Source organism: Paralichthys olivaceus, chromosome 15 (assembly GCF_024713975.1).
Source record: "Paralichthys olivaceus isolate ysfri-2021 chromosome 15, ASM2471397v2, whole genome shotgun sequence".
Taxonomy (NCBI): domain Eukaryota; kingdom Metazoa; phylum Chordata; class Actinopteri; order Pleuronectiformes; family Paralichthyidae; genus Paralichthys; species Paralichthys olivaceus.
The window spans coordinates 96,498-112,321 of NC_091107.1; the positions used below are offsets into that span (position 1 = coordinate 96,498).

The window sequence follows — 15,824 nt, forward strand, 5'->3', positions numbered from 1 at the left end:
ACTATGGTTCAGGGTTGAGCTAAAAGCTTTATCAAAAAAGAAGGTTTTAAGTCTAGCCTTGAATGTAGAGACCGTGTCTGCCTCCCTCACTGAGAGTGGGAGCTGGTTCCAAAGGAGATACCACGCCTCCACCCCACAATCACTACTGCACAGACTCTGACTTTATACGACATTATCACCACAAGATGGCAGCATTTGTATCAGAGATATTTTAGCTTCATTTTTGTACAGAAAAATTTTTGTACAGTGTCATCATCTTAATTTTTAGATTTTATTTTATATAAAAACAGACTCAGACTTTGTTTCTTCTTGTTTAATTAAAATATTCAGTTAATATGAAAACTTGATACAGAATAAATGAAGAATAAAGAGTTCAGATCTGATCCAGGACCTGCCTCTCACCTGCCGGTCACACCTGATCACATCATCTGACAGTACCTGTTCTACGAAGCGAGTTCAATATATCCAGGATATCTTTATGTAATCCGACGGTTTTCCTCTAGATATGAGAGCATGCACATAAAAGGGGCGGGGTTTACTCCATATGACCAATCACAGACATGGACAGTTTGACTGACAGCAGAGCTGAGGATCAAACTGTTGTATAATAAAAATCAGCGAAGAACAAAGATCCAGAACAAAGAAACAGTTCCAGCTTCTAAACGCAGAACAACAGCTGGTGACACATCTGGGATTGAGCTGGTTTTTAACCCTCTGCTCTGTCTGTCAGGCATCAGCAGCCTCACAGACAGCTCTCCTCCTCTTCCTGACAACTGCAGGGAGACAGCTTGTCGGCTTCCTGTTTACCCTCTGAGGATGTCACTTCCTGTGGTTGTGGTGTATCTGAGTGATGGAGGCTGCAGAGGAAACATCATCATAACTGATTTCACAATAAAAGTGTTTTCTCTTCAAAATAAAAGTGGATGTGAAATCTCGTACCTGGCTGCGTCCAGCGCAGTGCCGCCACTCGTTTCTTGGGTGATGTCAGAGATGTGGATGATGTAAGTCCCAGGGGAAGGGCCCGCCTCCTCCGGCCCCACCTCTGACAGGTGACGTTTCACAGGAAGGGCGGGGCTTTCTGTTAAGAAGAAGAGGGTGGGGTTTGTATTTAGTACAAGTGTTGAGTTGTCGTGTACTTGTGTTGTCTTGTTGATGTTGTGGTGTGTTATCTGTGTATGAATATGTTGTGTGCAAGTGCTATGTTGTGTGTGTATATGTGGTTTTACCGTGTGTGTTTGTCTGATCCTCAGTAGACCTGATTACACTTCGTCTTGATCGAACAACAGATGGATCTTTCAGGAAGTACTCTGTGAGCCGGACGTAACACTGACACACAACAACAACACAACATGAAGGTCCCGGATCAGCCGTGTGATACACTGATAACACTTGTGTGTCTGAGTGTGTTTGTACCTTGTTGTGTTCTTCAGGCAACAAGTTTCCAATGGAGATGATGAGCGAAGAGAAGGACGGTCTGAGCTGAGGCTCCGACTCCCAGCAATGTTTCATCAGCTGGAAGCTACAGACACACAAAGCACAGACATCTTCATACTAATGTGAGACTCTTTAAAGTGTGTTGTGTGTCTCAGGTGAGTGTTTTGTGTCACGTGTTGTGTCGTACATGTGGTGCGGAGCGTGTTCAGGTCTGCTCATCCTGTGTCCTCTCTTCAGAGCAGAGTAAAACTCTTGGGTCATGGAGAGGTCGGGGTACGGGCTCTCACCTGGGACAAAATACATACTACGGTCATGTGAGCCCTCGCCGCTCATTCACTTTGAATCTGAGCAAGTGACGTTAAAACATTCACTTCCTGTATTGAACTTTTCAGTCTAGTTCACACTGATCTAGACTGGTTCAATCTAGTTCACACTGATCTACACTGGTTCAGTCTAGTTCACACTGATCTAAACTGGTTCAATCTAGTTCACACTGATCTACCCTGGTTCAGACTGGTTCACACTGGTTTACCCAAAGAGAAGATCTCCCACAGTAAGACTCCGTAGGACCACACATCGCTCTGAGAGCTGTAGATGCTCTGGAAGATGCTCTCTGGAGACATCCACTTGAGCGGCAGGAAGTTCTGAACAACAACAGGAAGTAAATGCTGTTTGTGTGCCAGTGTTTATTGATCATGGTTACTGAGGTTAATTCAATACGTTAACTGACGTTGCCTCTAGCGATGTAGTCCTGGTCCTTCATCAGGTCCCGTGCCAAACCAAAGTCGCAGACCTTCACCAGCTTTCCATCACAGACCTGGACGTTCCTTGCTGCCAGGTCTCTGTGGACACACTTAGGGACACCAGGACATGTGAATGAACATGTGTTCAAACGAAACATGCTAACACACAACAATGCAAGCTAAACTGTGACAGAACATAACAGAACCCAACACAACATACTAACACATGAGAAAATATGCTAACAAACAACACAACATGTTAACATGTAACACAACGTGCTAACAAACAGGATTTCAATGAGTGGCCATTGTGAAAAGAGCATTTGGCTTGGTAACTTTACAACCAGTCAGGATAAGAGTCAGAACCTCAAAGTCCGAGCTCATGGTTTTCTGCTTGAAAACAGTGGATTCTTCTCGGCAGGTTGTGTGTCTGGGTTGAGTTGCTGCCTCATGTGAAGGAGTTGAAATATCTCCTGGTTTTGGTCACAAGTAAGAGGAAGATGGAGCGTAAGATGGATAGGTTGATTGGTGAAGCATCAACAGTAATGCGGAAGTTGTACTAGAGCGTTGTGGTGAAGACAACCGAAAGAACATCGCAAATACAGGTGGCCAGAATGAGTTTTATCCATTGGGTTTCTGGGCTCAGCCCAAAAGATGGTTCAGACATCAGGGAGTTCGGAGTGGACCCGCTGCTCTCTCACATAGAAAAGGGAGAGTTGAGGTGGTTCAGGCATCTATTCAGGAGCCTCCTGGGCACCCTCCATTGGAGGTTTACGCCCAACAGAGAGGAGACTCAGGGGCAGACAGATCACACTGGAGGGACTATATATCCCATCAGGCCTAGGAACACAAAAAGGGATGTCTGCGATACCCAACGTGGCCAACTACCTCTGCAGCCCGAGTACGGATAAACAGAAGGGTGGAACTCAACATGCTAACAAACAACATGGTAACATGTAAAGGCTAATTTATGGTTAACATATATATGTATGTATATATATATATATATATATATAAATATATAGGGCTCTTTACATAGAAGGTCAAGACCTCAAAATCTATAGAGAAACCAACAGTTACCAAGATGAGCAGCACTTTGCTGAGTTGGTAAGAAACTACAGGATCTACATGATGTTTCTTCACCGTAGACACAAGGAACTTTATCACAACCTTGTCCATCATCGTTTGTTGTTATCAGAGACTCTGTGCTGTCCTCTAGTGGATGTATTGCTTAACAACCATACAAACATATAGGACATGTTATGGTGCATGCACATCGAAAGCTACATTAATTTTTGCAATGCTCTAAATGTGCGATCCACGATGCAGGATCATTTGGTTTATTTGGGTTTAAATACAATTTAAATACAACAGTATTCGTGAACCCACCATTTGTATGTGGAGAGTGATGTTAAATAGTTTGAAGCGGACGTGTCTCTTTGAAATGGACATATACATTAGCATAAATTAGCCTTTACACAACATGCTAACAGTCTATCAGTTTGATCATACGTTTCTGGAGGAGAGGAAGTCCATGGCTTGAGAGATCTGGTAGGAGAAGCTCAGGAGGTCATTGAGGCTGAGGAGAGGAGAGTCATTGAGGAGGAGAGAGGATGCCTCCTGCTGGTCTGAAGGAGAACAACAGGACGAGTCATATCACTCCAGCTGCTTATCAATCGTGATGAATTTATATAAGAGATGAGAGAGTGCTGAAGCCCCCGCCCCTCCTATCATAACTTCAACCCCCAAATAAATAAATGAACACAAATTTTGAAGCTCTCCACGTGAATGAACAACGTGGTGTAGAACTGATCTTTATAAGACCTGTTAATCAACAACAGACCCCAGAGACCCCATACTTCACAACCAGGTAATACTACATGTGACAGATGACAGGTGAAGTTGCGGTCATGTCTCATCACCTGGTGCTGCATACGGTGACTCGTGTGGGGACTCATGTGGTGCCGGTTCGATGTCGGCAGTCTCTCTCTCTTTATTCATGTCCATGTAACCTCCATCACTGTCACTGCAAGGAGAGAGACGTGAATTCTGTGTGTGTGCGTTTGTACAGCTGTCTTTGTGAGGACCAGTTTTAACATTTAACCTACGGAGTGAGGACATTTTGCCGGTCCTCACTTTGTGACCCCCCTTTAGTGGACCATTAAGGGTTCAAGACTTGGTTTTAGGGCTAGATTAGGTTTAGGTTAAGAGTTAGGGTAAGGGGCCAGGGAATGCATAATGCCAATGAGTGTCCTCATTAAGAGAGCTGTACAAACGTGTGTGTGTGTGTGTGTTTGTGTGTGTTGACCTCTTGTTGTGTGGGTCACTCAGCAGGAAGTTGTTTTTGTTTCTCTGCAGGAAGTTCACCAAGTCTCCATGGCGACAGAACTCAGTGATCAGATAGACAGGTCCTGAGCAGACAGACAGGTAAATCTTAGTTCAGAGTGAAATCCTATCTCTCCCCTCACTTGATGAAAGTATTTAAACGTGCACGTGCATACCTCCTCTCGTGCAGGCTCCCAGCAGGTTGACAATGTTCATGTGAGGACCGAGATGAACGAGAACCTTCAACTCCGACATCAAAGATTGAACTGCTCCACTGTTTTCTGAACACACATAAACAGACACACACACGTATATATGCGTGTGTATATATAAACTTTTCCTTCAACAACTCGACCGAACGCACCTGAACCCAACACCTGACCTGGACACAGTCAGACAGGCAGCAATGGTAAAAACATTGTTTTGTGAAGGGCAGTAGGAAGAGTTCTTGCCCAAACTAAATTACAATACGATGGGTATAAATTAGGCTATACTTAAGAATGACTAACCCTCCTTATTATAACAATAGATTCTGTTTTACTGATGACCCAGTCAATGTGTTCTCTCCAGCTTAAGGTTTCATCAACAATAATTCCCAGAAATCTTGTACTTGAAACTTGGGGCATCTCAACTGATTCTATTGAAATTTTAGAAAGCTCCTTGACAAGGTTTTTTACCAATGAAACTGATGGTGAGATATTTTGATATTTAAAAATAGAGAGAGCTAGGGTTGTGTCATCTGCAAAAATTATTGGAGAAAGCATATTGGAGACATGACACACACACACACATAACATAATGAGTCAGGTAGAGAGACAGACAGGTAAAGACAAACAGACTCACTCTTTAGCATCTTCACAGCTGCTTTAGTCGTAGAATGAGAATCAATCAAATCAGAAACTTTTCCTTCAACAACTCGACCGAACGCACCTGAACCCAACACCTGACCTGGAGACAGTGAGACAGGCAGCAATGGTAAAAACATTGTTTTGTGAAGGGCAGTAGGAAGAGTTCTTGCCCAAACTAAATTACAATACGATGGGTATAAATTAGGCTATACTTAAGAATGACTAACCCTCCTTATTATAACAATAGATTCTGTTTTACTGATGACCCAGTCAATGTGTTCTCTCCAGCTTAAGGTTTCATCAACAATAATTCCCGGTCATCTGCAAAAATTATTGGAGAAAGCATATTGGAGACATGAAACAAACCATTAACCAATGGATAGAAACGTTCCAAGAATGGACCCTTGAGGAACCCCACAGACTAGTGTGGCTTTGCTGTAATAGAAACTATTAACAAAAAATAGTTTCCTGTTCGAAAACTACCTTGAAAACTATATTTAAACAACTTCCCCATTAATTATGATGGTCAACTGTATCAAAAGCTTTTGAGGAATCTCTGAAAATACCAAATATAAATCCATATAAGTAGAATGGCCTTCCCAGAAACCATACTGATGTTTATAAGGAATTGAGGTGGTCTATAGATGACAAAGGATCCTTTCAGTACAATTATTTTGAAAAACATGGTAAAACAAATATAGGTCTGTAATTATTTAAATATTTTGGATCATCTGCTCTAAACAAAGGAATTACTTTGGCAACTTTTAAATCTTTTGGCATAAGGCCTGTTGTCAAGGTCAGAAAAAAGATGTGAGCAAGTGGTTCAAGATTCACAGTGTTTGACAAGTTCTGCAGACATTTTGTCACAATTAGCTGAAGGTGTCTTTACTTTACTGTTACCTAGTACTATGTTTTCTCGTGGTATTTCCCAGACAGAGTTGTAGGGCAGGTGGGAGGGGTCAAGGTAGGTGTTCTGCTGTCCATCAGGACTCACAGACTCAATCACTTTCCAACGAACTTCATACTGAGGTTTCTGTCAAACAGGAAGAGACGAAAAGAATCAAGGTCACAAAAATAAAAGACTCCAGGCAACAGACCAATCAAAGCTCACATTTTTTCATTCTGATAAATCCTGTTCATGTTTTTCTGTCATCACACATTCATTGCTCTGATTAGTTGGAAGTCTGCAGCTCCAGAATTTTTAATTTCCTTTATTAATCCCACAAGGGGGAAATTCTTTTTACACTCATTTTTACATTTTTATACCTGCAGTTTAACCCAATCCCACACACACACACACACACACAGAGGGCTCAAAGACATGCACATTGGAGAGAGATTGTAGAATAGAGTGACGGTCAGCCCCAGGAGAAGTGCCCTGTGAGCAATTGGGGGGTATGGTGCCTTGTTCAGGAGGTGAACTGACACCTCTCCAGCTACCAGTCCACCTGCCATGCTTATGGTCCATGCTGGACTTGAACCAGCCACCCTTCGGTTCCCAAGCCGTCTTTCTTTATGGACTGAGCTACTGCTGCCCATGTTGTCCTGGTAACCAGACAACAATACTGCAGTTCTTCCTTGACAGTAATTGTGTTGCCCTCTGACTTGGTGACATCACCTGTGAAAACCATTGGGGTCCCGTGGGTGGAGGACAGTGTTGAGCTTCTCTGTTGAGTGACAGTTGTTCCAGGTTGACAGCAATGACTTAATTCACTTGTCTTTCAAACCATCAGATGTGTTCCCTTGTTCTTAAAATGTAAGTGGACTGACCAGAGTTACTGACGACCTGAGAACTGAGCACCTGAGGGCCTGGGTACTTGAAGACTTGAGGACCTGAGGACATCACTTCCTCCTTCTTCTTCTTCATTGTTTGGTTTATTGGCAGATGGCAACCAATGTCAAGATGCATTACTGCCATCCGCTGTGTGTTTCAATATCCTACTTCGTCTTCTTCCCATTCAGACAGATTTTCCTTCTTCCTCTTTGGTCCACTGTTGGATATCAACCTAATGTGTTGGAGTGTGACTCGCAGTTAACCAGGTCATATTAAATCTTCTGCCTGATCCTGTCTCTCTCAGATAATAAAGCATTCTCTCTTTTCTAATGATAAAAGTTGTTCTCTCCATGTTTGTAGTTTTCCTCTTCCTCATCTTTTCTCTTCTCTAACATCACAGTGAAGCATCAGGCTCCACTGACTCCTCTGTTTGTCAGGGATCATCCTGTAGCATGTGTTTATGCAGGGCCTGATCTACTAAAAATGTGCGTGTGTAAAAACATGTGCAAACTTGATTTCACCCACAAAAAAACATGCAAGCTGATCGACTAACAGTGCGCACTGAGGTCTGCGTGGAGAATAACATGCGCTGTTCATTTAGCACGTTTGCCTTAATGAATATGCAAAATCTGCGTTTCTACCTGAGTGCACAAATAGATGCGAATACTTTAATTTAGCACACGCATTGTGATTTACAAAGCCTGAAAAAAGATTGTGGTAGTTGTGACTGCGTCTTTATTTAAAACGTTTGAAAGGAAAGTGCTAATCGGCACAGCGCTACGCACAGATGGCTGCAGTTATTGTGGTGAGGAGGAGATGGCAGGAAGAAGACAGAGAGAACGGATTCTTTCTGCTCGTGTTAGCATGTTTGGATGGACAGAAGCAAAAACAATTCCTCTCCTGTCAGGGCACTGATCGTCACACCAGATACAGCTGACCAGCTGCCTGGTGTGTGCTGTGTGTGCAACAACGGCCCGAGTGTCGAGCCTGAGTGCTCGTGCCACAGAAGACACAGCCCTCACTTGCCGCGCAATATTGGTGAGAGGCATCTCTTCCACCGAGGTTTTATTATGAGCTATTTATTTTCTTATGTTCTGCCATCTACTCTTAATTTCATTGGTTTTTGTTTTACCCACATCATTTACTTTCTTGCAGATACTCTCCCATATTGTGTTTCTTTAAGTTATATTCATATTTCTTTGCTCAACAGCATGTTTGTTTGCCTCTTCCACTAACACATCCAGTTCTATTGCATTAAATTTAATTCTGCTCCCCGTAATGCTCCATGGCAGAAACCAGTAACACACGCAAAATTTAAATACTACTGCCTCCACCATGTTTGCAACTGTTATCATTTGCCCCATCTACTGTGTTGGTGCACCGTTCCTGGAGGTACTGCAATACCAAATCCTGTGTTGTGCCATAAGTTTATGTCGTGGTTGTTGTTTGTACTAAACCTTGGGTCTAAACCTTTAAATGACCAATAACACAGGTATACGACCAGGTGTTGCAGTACCTCCAGGAAACGTGCACACAGTAGATGGCTGTAATGCACCTTGACGTTGTTTGGCACCTGTCAACGAACAGAACAAAGAAGAACCTTTAAACTTAATCTTTGGACTAAACCCTGAGTCGAATACTGAAGCAGAAGAAGTTTGAAGGAGAAGATGGCAGTAATGCACCTTCATGTTGGTTGCCACCCGCCAATGCAACAAGCAAAGAACAAGAAGAAGAAGACGAACCCTGAGATGAGCATCTTTCTCAGACTGTTGCTGGGTTTAAATGATCTTCTAATAAGGTCCTGATTGTGGTTCTCTGTCGGGTCTGTTTGGTTATTTTGGTTTACACCTTGACTCATGTGACCCAACGACCCCATAGATCAATGAACTGCAGATTAGGACTGTGAAGTCAGACAATGATTTAGGACTGGTTTAAGACCTGGAGCTTCAGTCATAAGAAACTGTGGGATGAGAGGTGAAAGATCAGGACTTCACCACCAGGAGGCCATTCTGAGTACTGACTTTTCTCCAGAGGATGATGAGGACGATTAGGAAGAAGACAGCGATGATGACCAAAACCAGAACTGTTGCTAATACTGCGACCTGAGACATGAGAGCTGGAGACAGGACGAGAGACAGACCGGCAGACAGGTACAGAGAGACAAACAGAGAGAGAGTCAAGCAGAGTCCTACGTCAGTATTTCATCTGTCCTTCATCTGTCTTTCATCAGTACTATATAAGTACGACATCAGTACTACATCTGTCCATCAGTACTACTTCAGTCCTACATCAGTACTTCATCTGTCCTTTATCTGTACAGCATCAATACTACATCAATACTACACTAGTGTATTGGTGTAAGTACTCACAGGGCGACAGGAGTCTCAGGTCTCTGACTCGTCGTCCTGCCGAATTTTTGACTTCACATCGAACAGCTGACAGAGAGGTGAGAGCCTGCAGAGTCAACTTACTGTGAACCTTTACACACACACACACACACACAGACACACACACAAACAGCTGTCAGTCATCTTTATTACTTCTCCTCCCTGATGATGATGATGTCACTGATGACATCATTAGTTACCTGGGTGACTCCTCTGTCTACTTCACTGACGTTCTCCTGCAGGGACACGCCCTCTGAGGCTGCTGATAGGCTCCTCCAGCTGCCTGTCACATTACTGCACCTGCATGAGACCCTGTTACTATGGCGACATATGTGTGTCTAAACGTGTGTGTTTGTGTGCATCTGTGTGTTGTTACCTCTGTGAGCTGTGACATATATACCAAGTGAAAGAAGGAGGTGGAGCTCCCTCACTAACACACAACACTGCTTTACTGCTGACCTCAGACAGAGACGTGATCCTGGGGGGTGCTACACACACACAAAACAAAAACACACACAATTAAAGACACAATACTCTAAATACACACACACAGAGGTGAACAGTCTCTCTGACCTTTGACCTTGAGGTTGAAGCAGACCTCCTCAATGCCGTCGTCATTGGAAACAGATGCTGTATAACTTCCTGTCTGATCCATCTGGACTCGAATCAGTGTCAGCGTGGTCACATACCTGCACATCAATCAGTCAATCAATTAATCAATCAATCAATCAATCAAGCAGTACTACCGTGACCTCTGACCTACCTGCTGCCTGTCAGGTGTGTGGTTGTAATGGAGGTTGTTTCCATGGAAACAGTCTGGTTGTCTCTGGTCCAGAGGACAGTTGGAGCTGGATAAGCATCGATTTCCACACTGAGCACCACCATGTGGTGGAGGAAAGATGACATGTTAGTGTCACCTGACGGCCACAGGTAGACATAACCTCGCTCTGCCGAGAGAGAGAGAGAGAGAGCAATCTATTATGTGTGTCTGTGTGTGTGTATTTCTATGTCTCTCTGACCTTTGTCAGTGTGTGTGTGTGTGTGTGTGTGTGTGTGTGTGTGTGTACCCAGAACAGTGACTGTGATATTCTTCTTCACGCTTTGATCTTGTGTTGTCTCCTGAACTTCACACTCATACACACCTATGGGACAGACACACTTATCCTATCACCATGGCAACACAAAAACACAACAAACTAACTTTGACTTAATGTTACCATAGCAACTGTCTCTACTGATGTTGTTGATGTACAGTTCACTTACCAGAGTCTGCCACTGTAGCCATGGAGATGTTAACGAAGGAACGAATCTGATGGGGCAGAAAGTCTGTAAGAGGTTCAAATTCCTGAAACAACACAAGACAGAGAGTCAATCAGAGTCCAGACAGACAGAGAGATAGAGAGGGAGAGACAAACAGACAGACAGACAGACAGACAGGTACTTGTCTGCGGGGGAAGGTCCAGGAGAAATAAACCATCTCTAGATCTTTAACTGTACAGTTGACTATGAGAACTTCGCCCTGCTTCAACACACTGCTGGAGACAGACAGGTCCACATCCATCACTCGAGGCACTGAGAGACAGGTAGTGAGGGAGACAGAGAGAGGAACAGAGAGACAGACATGTTTAGATTAGATTACAATAAATAAGATAACAGCACAACCTTTTAACAACCACAACCATATTTGTTGAATTCTTTTTCAGTAATGTCAACACAGTGAAATGTTTTCAATTGTGTCAGAATAGTCTTTGATTGGCTTTGATCATGTGGTCTGTGTTGGTGTTACATTTGATTGTGTTATTGATGTAAGTACCAAGAAATTTGAATGAGTCCATAATTGTGATGAGTTGACCAGAGATTTTTTAATTGATCGAGATGTAAATGGGGGATTTGTGTCTGAAGTCCATAATGTGTTTTGGATGTGTTGACCTGAAAATTGTTGTCCTGGCACCAGGTGACTGTGTAGGTGACCTGCCCTTGGTATTGATCTGTGTTGTTGTTGTTGGTGATGAGTCTGATTATGGTTGAGTCATCTCATCTGCATGTATGGAAATGGTGACTGAGTTGTGGTGTGATGTGGTTGGTGTAGAGGGAGTAGAGCCATGAGGACAGGACGCAGAGGGCGGGATGATATATTATTGATCATAAACCTCCACATTTTTCTCCACTGGAAACTCCAGATCTAGTAGCATAGGCAGGGGTTCATGTACACAATGTTCATGTATTGCAGTTTATTGGAGAGATTGGCCAGGTTTACTGTTGTTAAAGGCTGAAATCGATGATACATGTCAGGTGAGTCCAGGTGTTGAAGGGAAAGATTGAAAGCATCCTCAACAGACCTGTTGGCACAGTAGATAAACTGGTGGGTGTCCGTTAAAGGGGTGGTGACAGATTTGAGAGGGGAGAATGTGATATGCACAAACAACTTCATGACAACGGATGTGAAGGCAATTGTCCTGAAGTCATTCAGCCAGAAGATCTTGGTTGATTGTGGCTCAAGGATTACGGTTGAGTTCTTGTAATTTTGTTGTACTGTACCCTGGTGGAGGGGGCTGTTGAAGATTGGGGTGAATATTGGAGCGGCTTAAGGTGCAGAGTGTTTCAGAACAGCTGGGTTGATTCTGACAGGGCCAGCTGCCTTTCTCTTGTTTTTTTTAGGATGGTCCTCATTTTCTTCTCCTGGATGTAGAATGGGGGTTGGGGTGTAGCTTTGGGGGGAGGACTATTTAAATCTCCCATAGAGGTTCTCAGATTAGCTTCAATGTTTGGTGTAGGGGAGGGGCTTTTGTGTAATTGGTCATAACCTTTATTTTTTGAAGGTTAGGGTTAGTTAAGGACAGTTTTCATCCTCCAGTTATATGGCATAATTTCATATAGCTTCCTGGCTGTTTACCTGACTTCATATCTAGCATTGTTGTAATGTTCCTTATCTCCACTAATGACAGCAGAGTTATTTTTCTTGCAAAATATTAGAATATCTTTTGAGAAGCATTGTTTCGTATTTTATGGAGAAATCAGGACAGGGAATGAGACTGTTAATGCTTGGAATGTCTGAGTTGTGTGGGGAAGACATGTCTATTATCAGGCTCTATGAGGATGGATGGAGTAGCTGCGCTAGATCTATGGGGCAGACAGGAAAGGGGCAGCAGAATGATGAGTGACTACTGGCTGGATCGGTGGTGCCGGTGTGGCTAGTGAGTTGTTATTGCCACATTCTAATATATGTCACTACCTATGTGTCTTTTTTCTCCCATAGTCTCTCTATCTCTCTAACTATTATTATTATTATTATTATGAATAACAACAATACTTCAGTAATTGATTATTATATGAATTGTGACTGTTATCAATAATAATAATAACTTCTTTACACTGTTGTTTACATTTTATCTAGTCAGATCTGATGGTGCTCCAGTGCTCTTTCTCTCCTCTCCTCCCCACTATCTCTCTCTCTCTCTTCTCTCCCCTCTCCCCTCTATAAGAGTGGTTGATGCGTGGTCCTGCGCCCGTACTGAAGTTAAATTCTAAATGTCATTAAAATAACAGAAACTCTAGGAAGATGGTATCGTCTGCATTTGATACTGATGAATTCTAGATGGGGTGACCATGAAGCAGATACCACCACCTTTGGGTTCATGAATAGCATGGCTGACCTGTTGGTGCAGTGTTGTGTGAAACCTGGTGGTGTAATGGTTTGGTCTGGCATGCTCTGATCATGCCAGGTCTCAGTTAGTCAGATGGCAGAGCAGTCTTGATAATTCTTTGGATTAGGAGGAAGAGTTCATCAGATTTTAGTCATTTTAGTCAGGAGCAGGGCTGCAAGTGGTGGTTTCCTGAACCTGGAAAAAACACCAGCTCCATCAGGTGATCTTTAACAGACATGATGACTTTGTGACACATAATCAGAACCTCACGCCCACCATCTTGTCAGCAGAAGGACAAAATTTGTTGAGATCAGATTAATTAAGACGAGGTCTGGTCAAACTAAATCTGATTCACTCACCTACAATGCTGAAGACGTAGTACACCTGGGACTCTCTCTCCTCACCTCCATGGGCAGCAAAGCACACGTATGACGTGTCGTTCAGACGACCTGTGAAGCCACGGCCTGGCTCGTACATCCCAGTAACTGGCGTCCTGCTGGGACGTTCGAACAACAACACGCTCAGTTGCGGGTCGGACACGACACATGGGATGGTAACTTCCTCCACCTCCTTCATCACCACACCTGGACCCACCGGGACAAACCATTCATCTGGACCTGGGGGGATGGACACATGAAGACAGGTCTCACAGGTGGTGAGGGTCAATTTCTGTGGGAAATATGGTCACCTTTTCCAGGTATGAAAACGTCAACGTCTCTGCTCTGATAGGACGATGTCTCCTCACAAGTGTATCTCCCAGAATTCCTCCAGGTGACGTTTATGAGCTGCAGGATGCTGCTTGACCCCCGAGTCTCCACGATGACTTCGTCTACCAGAGTGTTCTGAGGTAACCGCCATGTCACCTGACTCCACCCAGAGCACACCTGAGGAGAGAGACAGGTACCTGAACCCCCCTGAAGAGACAGACGGATATCTGAACATACTTGAGGAGACAGACACTGACCACAGTCAAATTGGAGTTTGAGACCAGCAGAACTTTAGAGGCTGATGGGAGCAGCTCCAGACAGATGGCCCCTTCAGGATGAACCAGGAACACACCTGCAGACAGAAAGGTAAACAGACAGACGGGTAGACAGACAGGTATCAGTCCACCTGTAAGTTGTATTTCATTTTTGTAACCTACCAAGCAGGAGGTGCAGCAGGTTCAGACTTCCTGTTTGCCCTCTGATGGAAGACATCATGGCTGTAACACAGAGATTTTAAAATAAGAGCCTGACCCTAACCAAGGAGATTTCCCCCAAAAATATGCTGAACTGTCTGTTTTTAATTATATACATTTAAAACAATTTTTGCTTTACTTGAGTTTTTTATGTAAAATTAGTAAATACACAATTACAATTAATTTACAAACTCAGATTAATAATAACTCTGATAAACACAATGACCAGATTAAACAGGTTAAACAGATTAAACAGGAAAAAGAAGCTTGAGTCCAAGCAACCAATCAGAATACAGCTCAGTGTATCTCGGCCAATCACAGGTCTCACACAGCGTGTGATGGAGGAATGTGAGCTGACCACAGAAGAAGAAAAATAAACGTTGAGGTATTTCCTGTGGGCAGTGGGGGGGGGGGCACAGCCAATCAGAGCACAGCAGCTTTCTGCTGCTAAATCTGATCTGAACAACGCTGTGATGTCACTGATGATGTCACCGTCAGCCGCCATCCTGTCAGCAAATACATCACAGACAAAAAGAGATGGAGAGAGACAGATGTGTGTGTCTCACTTCTCTCTCACTGCTCCATGATGAATGTTGTTTCTTGTCTCTTGATTGGTTCAGATCTGATGAACGACAGCTGTCAATCACAGACCCTTGACCTTGAAAGAAAAACATCAGCTGATAATTGTCATGACAATATTATTTATGTTTATCTATATTCAATCAGATTTCTCCTGAAATTCACGACTTAATGTCTCACTTACAAATCATCTGGATCGCCCCCTGGTGTCTGGCTGCAGAATAGGTCATATACTACTCCTCCATGTTAGCAGATGGGACATGGAACAAATAAAAAATCAAAATAGACGTTAAGTTAATCTTTGACAAAGATGTTTCTGTCATTTCAGCTCGTTCTTATCTCTCTGATGTTTGTTCAAGTGTTTCTGATCAGTTTGGTTTGAATCAGTTATTTGATGATATAAAAACCTGCTGAGACGTCATGTGACTGACTCAGTGACTCTGGTTTTTGTAGTTTTTTTAGGAGAAACACAAACAAGCTAAATCAGAAGAATTTTCTCAAACTGAAAGAAAGATAAGATGTTGTTTCTTCAGACCTTCTGTTTCTGCTGCTGATCTTCTTCTCCTTCTCCTTCTTCTTCACTCCTCTTCTTCAGTCTCATTCCACACACACCACGAATGGAAACCACCAGACTGAGTCAGAGAGAGAGAGTCTGCAGGAGAGAGGGAAGGAAAAGAGTGAGAGGCATTTACATAGAGTAGAGGAGAGAGAGAGAGTCTGTTTTCAATCTGTCTCTCTGTCACTCCCCCACCCCCAACAGGAAGTCAACACACAGACACACACTCAGTGAAAACGAGTGGAAAACTCACAAAAAGACCTGTCAGTGTCAAGTTTGTGTGTGTGTGTGGGGGGGGGGGGGGGGGGGGGGTATTGAGTATTGATCAGTAATCAATCTGTCAAAGATCAATAA

At 43.3% G+C, this 15,824-nt stretch overlaps 1 protein-coding gene across 3 annotated transcripts; it reads right to left on the minus strand.

The window, feature by feature from the left end:
* Positions 1-298: 298 nt before the first annotated feature.
* On the minus strand, positions 299-15,624 carry LOC109642778 (platelet-derived growth factor receptor beta-like). 3 transcript variants are annotated; one of them, XM_069539358.1, is made up of 29 exons: positions 15,450-15,624; positions 15,099-15,153; positions 14,902-14,993; positions 14,300-14,359; positions 14,120-14,214; positions 13,844-14,039; positions 13,515-13,772; positions 10,953-11,083; positions 10,775-10,856; positions 10,579-10,653; positions 10,275-10,458; positions 10,085-10,200; positions 9,888-9,999; positions 9,712-9,811; positions 9,494-9,602; positions 9,146-9,240; positions 6,251-6,383; positions 5,346-5,450; positions 4,679-4,783; positions 4,486-4,588; positions 4,100-4,203; positions 3,690-3,805; positions 2,165-2,287; positions 1,967-2,078; positions 1,622-1,721; positions 1,414-1,519; positions 1,227-1,326; positions 940-1,078; positions 299-857 (listed from the first exon to the last, which is right to left on the minus strand). In XM_069539358.1, exons 4-29 carry the CDS (start codon positions 14,355-14,357, stop codon positions 743-745), a joined length of 3,072 nt encoding a protein of 1,023 aa, XP_069395459.1. In that variant the 5' UTR covers positions 14,358-14,359; positions 14,902-14,993; positions 15,099-15,153; positions 15,450-15,624; the 3' UTR covers positions 299-742. The 3 variants fall into 3 exon arrangements, with proteins under 3 accessions (XP_069395459.1, XP_069395460.1, XP_069395461.1); XM_069539359.1 differs by having other exon boundaries at positions 15,099-15,147; positions 15,450-15,608; XM_069539360.1 differs by lacking the exon at positions 14,300-14,359 and having other exon boundaries at positions 15,450-15,589.
* Positions 15,625-15,824: the final 200 nt, after the last annotated feature.